This window comes from Muntiacus reevesi, chromosome 7 (genome assembly GCF_963930625.1).
Source record: "Muntiacus reevesi chromosome 7, mMunRee1.1, whole genome shotgun sequence".
NCBI classification, from domain to species: domain Eukaryota; kingdom Metazoa; phylum Chordata; class Mammalia; order Artiodactyla; family Cervidae; genus Muntiacus; species Muntiacus reevesi.
The window spans coordinates 67,286,891-67,299,344 of NC_089255.1; the positions used below are offsets into that span (position 1 = coordinate 67,286,891).

Consider the following 12,454-nt stretch of genomic DNA (forward strand, 5'->3'; position numbering starts at 1 on the left):
GGACTAATTTCTTTTGTGCCTTCCCTGGTAGCTCAGCTGGTGAAGAATACACCTGCAATGCAGGAGACCCCTGTTCAGTCCCTGGGTTGGGAAGATCCCCTAGAGAAGGGGTAGGTTACCCACTCCAGTATTCTTGGGCTTCCCTGGTGGCTCAGATGGTAAAGAATCTGCCTGCAATGCGGGAGATCTGGGTTCAATTGCTGGGTTGGGAAAATCCCCTGGAGAAGGGCATGGCAACCCACTCCAGTATTCTTGCCTGGAGAATCCCCATGAACAGGGGGGCTTGGCGGGCTACAGTTCATGGGGTCACAAAGAGTCGGACACGATCCAAGCCACTAAGCACAGCACAGCATTTTTAAGGCAGAAAAAATGAGGGAAGTTTCTGTGATAACCCCCAAATCATAAAATAAATAAAATTCAAGTTCCATTTATATACAGATTTTGACCATTCTGGAGGAGTTGTCTGAATACACTGCTTAAAAATAGTTATTTCAGTTAAATCTTTGATTTGCATGGTTTCTGACTAAATTGATTATTTAGTCCAGAGGGTGGTTTTAATCAAAATGTTGAAGCTAGCAATACATACAGGTGATATTTAAAGTGATAGAATAACAATGCCTTTTTGATTATGGAGTGAAAACAGGCTGGGAAAATTCAGCTTCATTTTTTTTTCCAGTCAGTTATTCATGAACATTCAAGCTTTCATTAGGCAACTATCTTGTGTCAGGCATTGTTTTTTTTAAGCGTAGTATAAATATCCCATTTAAAGCAAAAAGTTATTCACAGTTGCACATTTATGTTTATAAATCTATTTATATGACTCTAGATAGCTCTAGTTTCTGGTTTCTCTTCTAGCTCTTTCTGAATAGAGATAATTGTGTCTCAAAGTATTACTTTGCCTCAAAGCAATCTCCAGCCAATATTTGCCTCCCCTGTATGAAGTGATTCAGCCCACAGGAGAACTGCATGTGGGGAGGGCATGACCAAGTGATGAGGCTTCAGGCTCAGGGGGACGAGCTTCAGTATCAAGTCTCGTAGTAAATGCTGCTTCCAAGCAGCTGAGAACACAGGGAATTGTAGGCCAGTGACTCTGGGAAGGTTAAAAATCCATTTTGAACACACAGACATGCATGCCATGGTTTTACTTTCATGTGGGAGACAACCAAAATGGAAAGGTTTCATAAAATGAAAATGGGATTTCCCAAAGCTAAATTTTAACTTGAAGGAGACAAAACTTCAGTGAAGGGACTAAATAAGCCAGAGGCAAAACCTTTTGCAAAGTAAACAGAAATTACGCATGCTCACACACACAGGAAAATGGATGGAGTCTCTGCTTTGTTTGACTTTATTGAGGTGTAATTGATTTACAATATTATAAAATGGAATGGCCTTTCTAAAGCCCTACTATTGAGATACTCAGAATCAGAGGCACACACAGAGCAAGGAGCAGTGTTTATGGAGCATTTAGGCACATGCTTTGTATTCTGTCCTTAAAGAGAGATCTGGTCCTTGAGGAAATCTGCCAGGGAGAGCTGGAGTGGGGAGTCATGGGTTTATTTATCCTGACATCTATAACTTCTGAACGTCCTTTAAAATACATATTTATTAAGAACCACAACAAATCTATTTATGATTAAAGCCTTTCTTTTCCTATCACCAGCCCTAGCCAGTGATGGTTCTTCTTACCAAGGGTTCCACCATCATGTTGGGTAGAGTGTGCTCAAAGACTTTGGATTCAGGAAAGGAAACACCCTGCCCCCATGGGGAAGCCAGCAGAGGCAGGTGGGCTGGGGAGAGTGCCCCCAGCATAGCACTGCTGCCCAGCAGAGGCTCTTGGCCTGGCTTATCCTGTCCCCCAGGAACTGGCTTCCCCCTTTTTACCCTTTCTTGCCTTTTCCTCTCAGTGCCAACCTTCTCCCCACTTGTCACTGCTGTTACAAGAATTAAAATTGGTCTCCATTCAAACACCAGTTCACCTGGGTAAAACCTCTTGCTGTTTAAGCATTAAGTGCTAGGAAATGTGAAAATTTCCTTTAAAAAGATGGATTTCTGTGAAGAAACAGATAACAACAGCATGTCTCTCCCTGGGACGATGAGTTCAGAATTTCTAGACAAGACACATTGACAGGAGGCAAAATTTGGAAAGAAGCTTAGAAGTTGGGGGTACTAACAATGTAATCATGCTCATCACTGTTCCAGCAGCTACTAGTTAATGGAACACTTTCTGTATGTTGGATGGCATCTTAAGCACATTTCATAGCTTCCTGACATATGGCAAGTGTGTCTTTGGCTCTAGTTTCATGCTTTCTAGAGATTTTTTTCCTTAAGAAATGACCCTTTGATATTCTTTTGATATACCATCAAAACTACAGTATATAATTTTTTTCTTAAATTTCAAATTCACCTGAGGCAATTGAATTCTCTTAACTGTATATAAATGGCATGATTGAAATACCAAAAACTACTTCCAAATGCACAATCCTTACCATCTAAGTTTGATACTTTGTTGAAAATTCTTTTGATGTTAGTAATAGGGAAAAAACTCGAAATGCTTTCATACCATTCAAGAGAAAAGGAGAAAATAGAGGGTGTGATGCTATGGGATACATCCTGTTTCCAGTCTTAGACACTAACTATTCTCCCCTTGTTCTGCCGTGAGAACTTCATGGGGTGACTTCTTGGCAGACGGTGGTAATGAATCTACAGGGAATAAAGATCAAGGACCTCAGAATTTTCTGGCAGTGTTTACCTTTCATATGGAGGGGGCCACTGGAGAATATTCCCTTCAAAGACAATGTTTTCTGCTTGAAAATAAAAGCTCTTTGATTCAGTTTCACAAATGGTCAACTTCATGCTAGGACTAACAGGTGGAGGTGTCCTGTCAAGTCACAGATTTCACTACATTCAGAGTTAGTTCAGTGTGAGAGAAACTCGTTCTCCAAACAACACTTCTGTCAGCAGGAGCCTCTTGTTGTAAACGTGTTCTCTTAAGTAAAACTGACCTGGCTTGCTTTGAGGTATTCTGAGGCATTACTTCCCATGTTAACCTTTTGCTGTTTTTAATCAGCATACGTGTCTAAACCATAGGAACCTTTGAGTAGAAAACATACATTATAGGTAAATGGAGGTATCTGCAATCAGGGAAAACTTTATTCTGATCATTATGTCCCCTGAAATCATGTATTAAGCATTATTATCCAAAAAGACCTTATGCCCCAGGATCATGTTTTGATGGGAAGAAATTAGTCTTAGCAATCCTTAACAGGTATAAGGCTTTTTTCTTTCCTCCAAACCAGAAAACACTTCTTTTTGAGCTGTTTTTTGTTGCTTTAATGATAGCAGTATGTTCATGGACACACAGAGAAAGTCAGCTCACAGTGCGACTTCAATATTCCCGAGCAATTCCAAGCTGGTGATGGAAATTGGAAGTTGAAGATAAAGCCTTCAGAGCGCCTTAAATTTTTAAGGACAGTCTTACCATGCACCAATGATCATCCTTTTATCATAAAGTAAAAGGGCAAGATAGAAAGGTTATTTGGGCTCCTGCAAGACAAATTTATTGCCATTCTGCTGAGGAGGAATAAGCAAAAAGCTGTCACTCTCCCACTGCCATCTGCTGAGGTCAAGACCACTGTTTTCTCTTGGTGAGCAGAGTGACTGTCCTGGAAGTTGTTCCTTGATTCTGGTTTTTCTTTTCAAGAAGCTCTGTTAGCAAAGGACCTTTAAACCAAATGCTACTCTGCCTCTCCTCATTGCTGCGCAGGACTGGATGACATGGCTCTGCCAACTTTCCCATCTCTCCACGATGGAGCTGCAGAAGCTAGGTCGAACTCAGAGCAACCAATAGGACCATGGCACTGTCGAGTTCATGGCCAGCAAACCAACAGACAAGGCTCTCTGGTCCTAGCCAGCAAAGAACAGCTTCTTTTAAGTCATCCCAAGGCCAGATGAAGTCATTTTATCTGCTATAACACTGCTGTGTCCAGAATACTGAGCAAGTGTTTTTGTAAGAATCTTTATAATACAGTTTTCCCACCCCCCTCCCTGCCCCCAGGCTCGAGACCCTGGCTTGTTCTTTGAAAACATGATAAAAGAGAGATTGAATTAAAGAGAGATTGGATTAAAATCTGGGTTCCATTATTTATAAATGTGTGAGCTTGGACAAGTCACTGAATCTCTCCAAACCTGTTATTCTTGTGTTAAAATAGGGATAATTAACATCACCTTAAAAGGTAGCTGTTACCACCAATGAAAATTAGATAAGATCTGCAAAGCACTAGCACAGTGCTTGGCATGTTGTAGACAATAATTTAGGAGGGAGGAGGGAGCTGATTCTGTTTCTTCATGTTCATATGTTCATTACTGACCTTAGATCCTGCCTCTCCACACTCCTCAACTTATCTTTCAAAGAGATGAGATCATGTATATTTGCATGAAATTATTTCAAACCATCTCCTATTGGCCATTTAACATGAAACCTACCTGAATTTTTTCATTGGAGATTGTTTTTCTTGAGCAGTGGCCAGATGCCCAGAATAATAAACTGGGAAAAACATAATGTTCCAGTTTGTTGAAAACCAAGTCATGAAAAATGGACAGTAGAAGTTCTTATAAGTAATTTTTACAATCTGTGTGGTTCCAACCCAAGATGATGACACTGACAAGATGATCAAAAGTCCCCAGACAGCCTTCAGAACCATGGACATGCAGGATAGGCAGCGAGCCTTGATTCTGTTTTCTTGGCTGCTGTTCTCAGGATGAGTCTGTGCTCCATCATCCCCTGCAAACAGGAAAGGAATACAAATGTGTGGAAATCAAGTTATAAAACAGAAATGAAAGAGACAGACAGTAGAATCACCAGTGTTTTGTTTTCCCTACTGTGATTTGAAGAGACAAATAACACTGGCTCATTTTCTGTCTGGAATCTCTGCCCTATAAGGTAGGTATACTGTGTATCTGGGACCCTTATCCAGGCCATGATGATGCTGATGAACTTGGTGGATGCTCTCTGATCTCAGGGGAACCCTGCCCACCTCCTTGTGAGAGCATTTCAGTTTCAAAGACTTTGGCCTTGGCCACATGCTCTGCTTTGTCTAATCAAACATGGACAGATGGTATGTTCATGATCTGCGGTATGGTGTGCCACCTCTCAGTAAAGAGGCTTCACACGGCCCCACTACCTTTCTAGCTCTTCCTTTCTGCCACTAGAATGGAAAATCTCAAATAGAAGCTGTTCCTTTGGTCTATGTGGGAGAATGAGCAGGACCTAGTCAGAACCTTGTATTTACCAACATAAAAAGTGAATGAGAAATAAGTATTTATTGTTATTTCCCACTAAGTTTTTTTTGTTTAACTGCAGCAAAGATTACTAATAAATTGAAAAGGATGTGCCCCCAAACAGAGCAAGTCTGGACTGCACAAAATCACCTCCTATCTCAGAACAAATTACTGTTTAATATATTTCTGGGAGCACAGTGAGTTCTACTTTACATTTTTACATTTACTAAGAAAATTTAGTAGCATTTTTTTCACATTGAAATAGCCGAAGTTCTCCAAAAGTGACAATCATAAAGGCCTTCTCCCTAAGAGTGAAAACAAGTTCAACACAATGAATTTATATACCTATCAGAACGTTAAATGAGAGCAGTGGTCATCCTGAGTCCCCAGATGGTAGAATCCAGGGAAAGGTAGACAGAATTGTCTGTAAGACTCCACGGTGTTTCCAGGGACCTCCTCTAAGCGTAAGATTTATCCTGGGCTTATGCAAGTGGTACAGCCCACAGACTGCAAGTGATAGTGGATGGCTTTCTCATATTCCTCTTCAGAACCTGCCGGCTCTCTGCTGAATGTTTCCACTGCTTAATTGCCCAGGTGTGACTGCCCCGCTGTGGCAAAGCCTTTCATCCAGCCATTTATTTGGGGAAAGCAGATAGCAAGCCTTGAAAGTGAATTTTTCATTGGAGAGTATAAACCAAGCAGGATAAACAGGCAATTATTACATGACTTCCAAGTCTTATAAACAGAATTCTCAGAGCCTAGTCTCCGGAAGATGAAAACTAGTATTCTTTTATTTATTTATTCAACAAAGTCCCGTGGAAACTACCAGGAGCTAGTTAAATAGGTCCCAGGGGTTCAAAAATGAAAGACTTGAGCTCATAATCTAGAGGAAGGTCAGGAAACACATCTAAAACAGTGTGAGAAGGGCCGAGTATGGCAGATACAAGGCCACGTGGAGGCAGACAAGCAGCACTTGTTAAGAGGTGAGGTGTGTAGTGACCAGGAGAAACTTCTGTGATGCAGTAACACTGAGATGAGACTGAAAGTATGCTAACCAGCATGCTTGGCTGTGTATAGACTATACCTGATAACATTCTTCAAATTCGCTATGTCCATGTGGCACTTTTTCCCCATAGAGGGGAAAAAGTGAAAATGAATAACAGGGCAGAACAAGAGCTCTTATGTTGGAAGGCTGGGAAGGGAACACAAGCCTACCCAATTAAGTGGGTATTACCATTCCCACTTTACAGATGCAAAATCTATAAACTGTGTTAAGACTTGTATAAAAGGTTGTTCAAGGTTGAGCCCAAGTCAGTGTGACTCCAGGGTCTAAACTTTTTATTCTGAATATCCATTCTGTCTAGGTTTCAGGCTTGAGCTCCCCATTTAAGCACTGGAAGCTTCAGAAATGGTTTGGAGAAAAGTTTCCTGGCAGGAATAGCAGGCTTGCATGAGGTTTAATAGAAGAGAAAGGTATACTACACTTCAGGTCACACTATTCTAAGGGACTAGCTCATAAAGGAGGGATGATTCTACAAAGATTATTTGTATCCCTTTGACATCTGCCTTTACTGTCACCTTTGAAGATGACATCTGTACCACTGTCAGAGCATATAAAGTAGTTTTGATGACACCAGTAGTCACCTAAATCCTCCCACAGTATTGGCTCATTCTTCTGCAAACTAGATTGAATTGTTGACAATTCTTTAATTTTACTATCTGTAGATACCACAGAAAGATAGACTCCCCTGGGTTCTTTTATTTTTCTGATCATTTAAATGTGATTTTCTATAGTCCTGCTTAGGTTTATTGTTTTGTATACATCATTAAAATTGATTTACCAGTAATTCCATCCTTCCCTAGAGAACCTTGATTAGAGTCACAGAGATTGATGGCAGAGGCCACTGGAATTTGGAAGCGAAAGTCCAACCCTGCCACCAGAAGGCCCTAACTATATGTTTAATTCTGGTCTTAGCGTCTCTGTCAAACACTAATAATACTTAGCTCATGGGATTCACTTTGAGCTTAAGTACCATAACATTCATGAGACCATGGTGAGCTGCTCTTTAGATTCTTCTTGTTTCTTTTTCTTTTTGGTGTCTAGGAATATCCCCAAGTGTCTTCCAAATCATTGCAGAAAGAGTAAATTATGCCACGTGTGGTCTTCAATGATACAGTCTTTGAGATTTGTAATTAGTATATGATAGATACGGCAGATTTATTAACCATATTTAATTAACTGCAACATTCTGTTCTGCAGATAACTCAGATAATAAGAATATTACTGCAACTAATTAAAGCCAATTAAAACTTTCTGAAGATTTACAATGTCATTTTCTTCACTTTTTACAAAAGAGTTTTGGCCTTGGGGTCCATAGTTGCTGAGATTCCATTTTAAAATATTGTCATTTTGGGGGAAAAAATCTTTTCTCATAAAAACCTCTAATCAAATAAGTAGGTCCCTAGACCTACTTTCACATCTCCTCTATACCTTCATTTACCTGGGTCCCCTGAATTATTTCTCTTCTGCTAATTTTTTAAAGCTAGTGTTCTTAAAGTTACGAGGTTTTTGTTTTTTGATTTTTTCCCACTGCCCACTTGTTTTGGATAGTTATTTTGTTGTTTTTGCTGGTGTCACTATTGACTTTAAGGATGCAAGAGATTTTACTATATTGCTGGCCAAGCTGAAGGAATAAATGGAGAAGGGGAGATGGAACATGTAGGTGGAAGAGATGGAGAGGAGGTAATCAAGGATGTAGGAGGAGTCAGCATCAGAATGGTTGCAAACACAGAAGTCAAAAGTGGTCCCTGCAATGATGACAGTGAAAGTCTCTCAGTCAAGTCTGGCTTTTTGCGACCCCGTGGACTGTAGCCTGACGGCTCCCTCTGTCCATGGAATTCTCCAGGCAACGATACTGGAGTGGATAGCCGTTCCCTTCTCCAGGGGATCTTCCCAACCCAGGGATTGAACCCAGGTTTCCTGATTGCAGGTGGATTCTTTACCATCTGAGCCACCAGGGAAGCCCCTGCAATGATGATAATTAGCAAATTAGCAAGCAAGAGAACAGAGACACTTTGAGGCAGGGAAGAAAGCATCTGTTAGCACACAACTGTTTCAGTCTTTTTAGGAAGGTAAAAGTGTGGTCATATGATGAGAGGAAGTGAATATGGACTCGAAGCTTGAGATTATCTCTGGGGAAGGCAGTATGATGTCCATCACCAAAATGTAACAGTATTGGACAGCAGGCTAGTGGACCCAGCTGCATTTATTTTTTTCATGTGACTTGTTTTATTGCGGTATTTGTTTTAACGCAAGAGTCTAAAAACAAACGCACAGTATCTCTGAGGTCTGTCTGTATACTGTACTTAACTATCTTTGCTTCTTTCCCACCCATTCTTCCTCAACTGCTACATTTTGGCTTTTGCCCCATGACTCTGTTGAAATTTCTCTTGCTAGATAATAATAAATAATCTCCTGTTTTTGAAGTTCAATGGATACTTTTTCACTACTTACTTTAGATGAAATAACAACCTCGTATTTCACTAACCTCTCCTTTTCAGTTTGTTTTGCTGAGTCCTGTTCCTCATCCTCTTCTGGTCACTTTAGAGTTTTCCAGAGTTCTGTCTCTTTAGCTCTCTCTTCTGTCCTCCTGCCTCATCCTTTAAGGATTTTATGCATACTCCTGCATTGCAGGCAGATTCTTTACCATCTGAACCACTAGGGAAGTCCCATGCATGTTCCAGCTACGTTTTAAAATGATACATTCGCTGGGAAACCCATGGATATAGTTAAGAGATTTATCTAGTGATTCCAGTAATCCAAGTATTCCAGGGGTTGGTCAGGCAGATATGAGGAAAGGTTAAAGGTCTTGATTTAATAGTAAATACTGATCAGGGAGGCAACTGAATTGTCCTGAAGGAGGTATAAAATTGGGAAAACTAGAAGGGCTCCAAGGACTGGCAGTCCTAATAAAGATAAGAGCAGAGTCTGTGATTTTACTGGTGCTTTTATTCTTCTCAGAATGGGTACAGCTTGCTATTACTAAATCCCAGGACTGAGACAAAAGGTGCTGGCTTTTGCCATCTTGAAGATAAGAAAAATAGTTTCCTTATAAACTGCATTAGAAGTCATTGTTTAACCATGTGTTAAGCCCTCCAACTATAGGTTTTGGTATTATTTCTCTGCTGCACTGTACACTGTCCATCATTAATGGATTATATCTATACATTTCTCTTCTTCCTTCTCCTTCCACTTGATAAACTCTGCTCACATGTACTCCTGACAGTCAGTGTCACATCTCTACATTCTATACCAGTGGTGAGATCTTTCATTGCTGGCTAGAAGCTTATCACATGTACTGTTATTTAAGAGGAGGCCACTCACATACCTGCTCTGTTTTGCCTCTCAGCTCTGTGTCCACAAACTCCAGAGGATCCTCGACTCTGAAGTTCAAGAATAGGAGCAGAGGAATCTTCTGTGACAGAGAGAGGGGACAGTTGTCTGCTGACGCTACCGTGTGAACTGGGGCAGTTGGCTCCAGGTTTACATCGAGTAACTGATGATCTGGAGGTACCTGGGAAGAGAGAGATCAGTTTGAAAATTTCCTGGAGGAAAAACATATTTTAAATGTTGTGGCAGTAAAATATATGGAACATTCATTGAGTTCGTTTCTAATTTTACAAAAGGGGCTCCTAAAAAGAAAATGCTATGTTGGTAAAGTCTGTTCCCTAAGATAAAGGGTCTTTTTAGATAAATCCATTAACTAAATGAACATTAGAAAATGGTGTTTGGGTTGATTTATCTGTTCTGAATTAGCACAGTTCTTACAGTTGAATAGTATACCTCAGGGAAAGTAAAATGGTGTTATTTCTTCTCCCTTTTCTTTCTGAGGTCTGTTGAATTCCTAACTGGTAAAACTGCCAACTAGCTCTCCTATTAAATCTTCTATACACTTTTCCATCAGTTTGATCACTAAAATCCAACTTCGTTGTATCTCCTCTGTTCTGGCTAGGAGATTTATTCAGTATGTTGAATAAAAGTAGTGAGAGTGGAATGCTTTCAACTTTTTTCACTGTAGAGAATGATGTTAGCTATAGGTTTGTCATATATGCCCTTTATTATGTTGAGATAAACTCACTCTATTCCCACTTTCTGGAGAGTTTTTAATGAAAAATGGAAGTTGAATTTTGTCAGAAGTGTTTTCTGCATCATATGATTTTTATTCTTGAATTTGTTAATGTGTATCACACTGATTGCTTAGCAGATAATGAAAAGCCCTTGCATCTCTGGGATAAATTCCATTTGATCATGTTATATTATCTTTTTTGGATTTGGTTTGCTAATATTTTGTTGAGGACTTTTGGATCTACATTTTTGCATCGGTGATACTGGCCTGAAGTTTTCTTTCTTGTGTGATACCTTTGTCTGGTTTTGGTATCAGGGTGATGGTGGCACCATAGAATGAGTTTGAAAGTGTTCCTCCGGCTGCAATTTTTTTTTTTTTTTTTATTTAAGTAATTTAAAAAAGATAGGTATTAATTCTTCTCTAAATGTTTGGTTCAATTCACTTGTGAAGGCCATTTGGTCCTGGACTTTTGTCTACTGGGAGTTTGTTTCTTTTTCTTTTCTTTACTACTGATTCAATTTCATCACTGATAATTATCTGTTTGTATTTTGTATGTCTTCCTGGTTCAGACTTGGAAAATAGTACATAATTAGGAATTTCTTCTAGGCTGTCAATTTTATTTGCATATAGCTGCCCTTAGGAGTCTCTTACGATCCTTTGTATTTCTGTGGTGTTGGATTAACTTCTCCTTTTTCATTTCTGAAATTACTGATTTGGACCTTCTTTTTTTCATCATGAGTCTGGCTAAAGTTTTATCAATTTTGTTTATCTTTTCAAAGAAACTGCTCTTAGTTTTGTTGATCTTTTCTATTTTTTCTATTTCATTTATTTCTGTTCTGATCTTTATCATTTATTTCCTTCTACTAATGGGTTTTGTTCTTTGCTTTCTAGCTCCATCTGTTCCAATGTGTCACTTCAGGCTAGTGTTTCCTTGTTAATTTTCTGTCTGAATAATCTGTCCATTGATATAAGTGGGGTGTTCAAGTCCTCTATTAGTATTACATTACTGCTAATATCTCCATTTGTGTCTGTTAATATTTGCTTTTGTGTATTTAGGTGCTCCTATGTTGGGTGCATGTATATTTATAATTGCTGTATCTTCTTAGATTGATCCCTTGATCATTATGTAATGCCCCTTTTTTTGTCTCTTGTAACAGTCTCTATTTTAACTATTTTAAGTCTATTTTATCTGATGTAAGTATTGTGACCCTGGCTTTCTTTTGATTTCCATTAGCATGGAATACCTTTTTCTATTTCTCACTTTCAGACTGTATGTGTCTTTGGATATGAAGTAAGTCTATTGCAGGTCTTGTTTTTGGATCCCTTCAGCCTTTTTTTGTTTTAGTAATACTTTTAAAAATTGAAATAAAGTTTATTTAAAATGTTGTGCCAATCTGTGCTGTACAACAAACTGAGTTATGCACATATATACGCTTTTTAAAAATATTCTCTTCCATTATGGTTTACCCTAGGAGACTGGGTATAGTTCCCTGTGGTATACAGTAGGAACATGCTGTTTATCCATTCTAAATATAAGAGTTTGCATCTACCAATCCCAAACTCCCAGTCCATCTCTCCCTCTACCCAGCCCCCTTGGCAACCATAGGTCTGATCTCTATGTCTGTGGGTCTGTTTCTGTCTTGTAGATAGGTTCATTTGTGCCAGATTTTAGATTCCACATATAAGTGATGTCATATGGTATTTGTCTTTCTCTGACTTACTTTACTTGGTATGATAATATCTAGTCACATCTATGTTGATGCAAATGGCATTATTATTATTATTTTTTTAATGGCCAGGATCTTCTTGCAGTCTAAGGGACTCTCAAGAGTCTTCTCTTTTTAATATGCTTTTTAATATGCTATCTAGGTTGGTCATAACTTTCCTTCCAAGGAGTAATTTTAATTTCAAGGCTGCAGTCACCATCTGCAACCATATAGTATTTCTATTTTTAGTTTTCTGAGGAACCTCCATACTGTTTTCTACAGTGGCTGCAGCAACTTACATTCCCATCAATTGTTTAGGAGGGTTCTGTTTCCTCCACACCCCCT

At 39.2% G+C, this 12,454-nt stretch overlaps 1 protein-coding gene across 1 annotated transcript in view; it reads right to left on the bottom strand.

Moving 5' to 3' along the window:
* SLC35F4 (solute carrier family 35 member F4) overlaps nt 1-12,454 on the bottom strand; it is a 272,418-nt gene that overhangs the window by 19,968 nt on the left and 239,996 nt on the right. Inside the window, exons 2-3 of the mRNA XM_065941555.1 lie at nt 9,666-9,851; nt 4,483-4,780 (exon numbers count right to left, since the gene is read on the bottom strand). Of these exons, the coding sequence (XP_065797627.1) occupies nt 4,483-4,780; nt 9,666-9,851 (484 nt within the window). The remainder of the gene's footprint in view (nt 1-4,482; nt 4,781-9,665; nt 9,852-12,454) is intronic.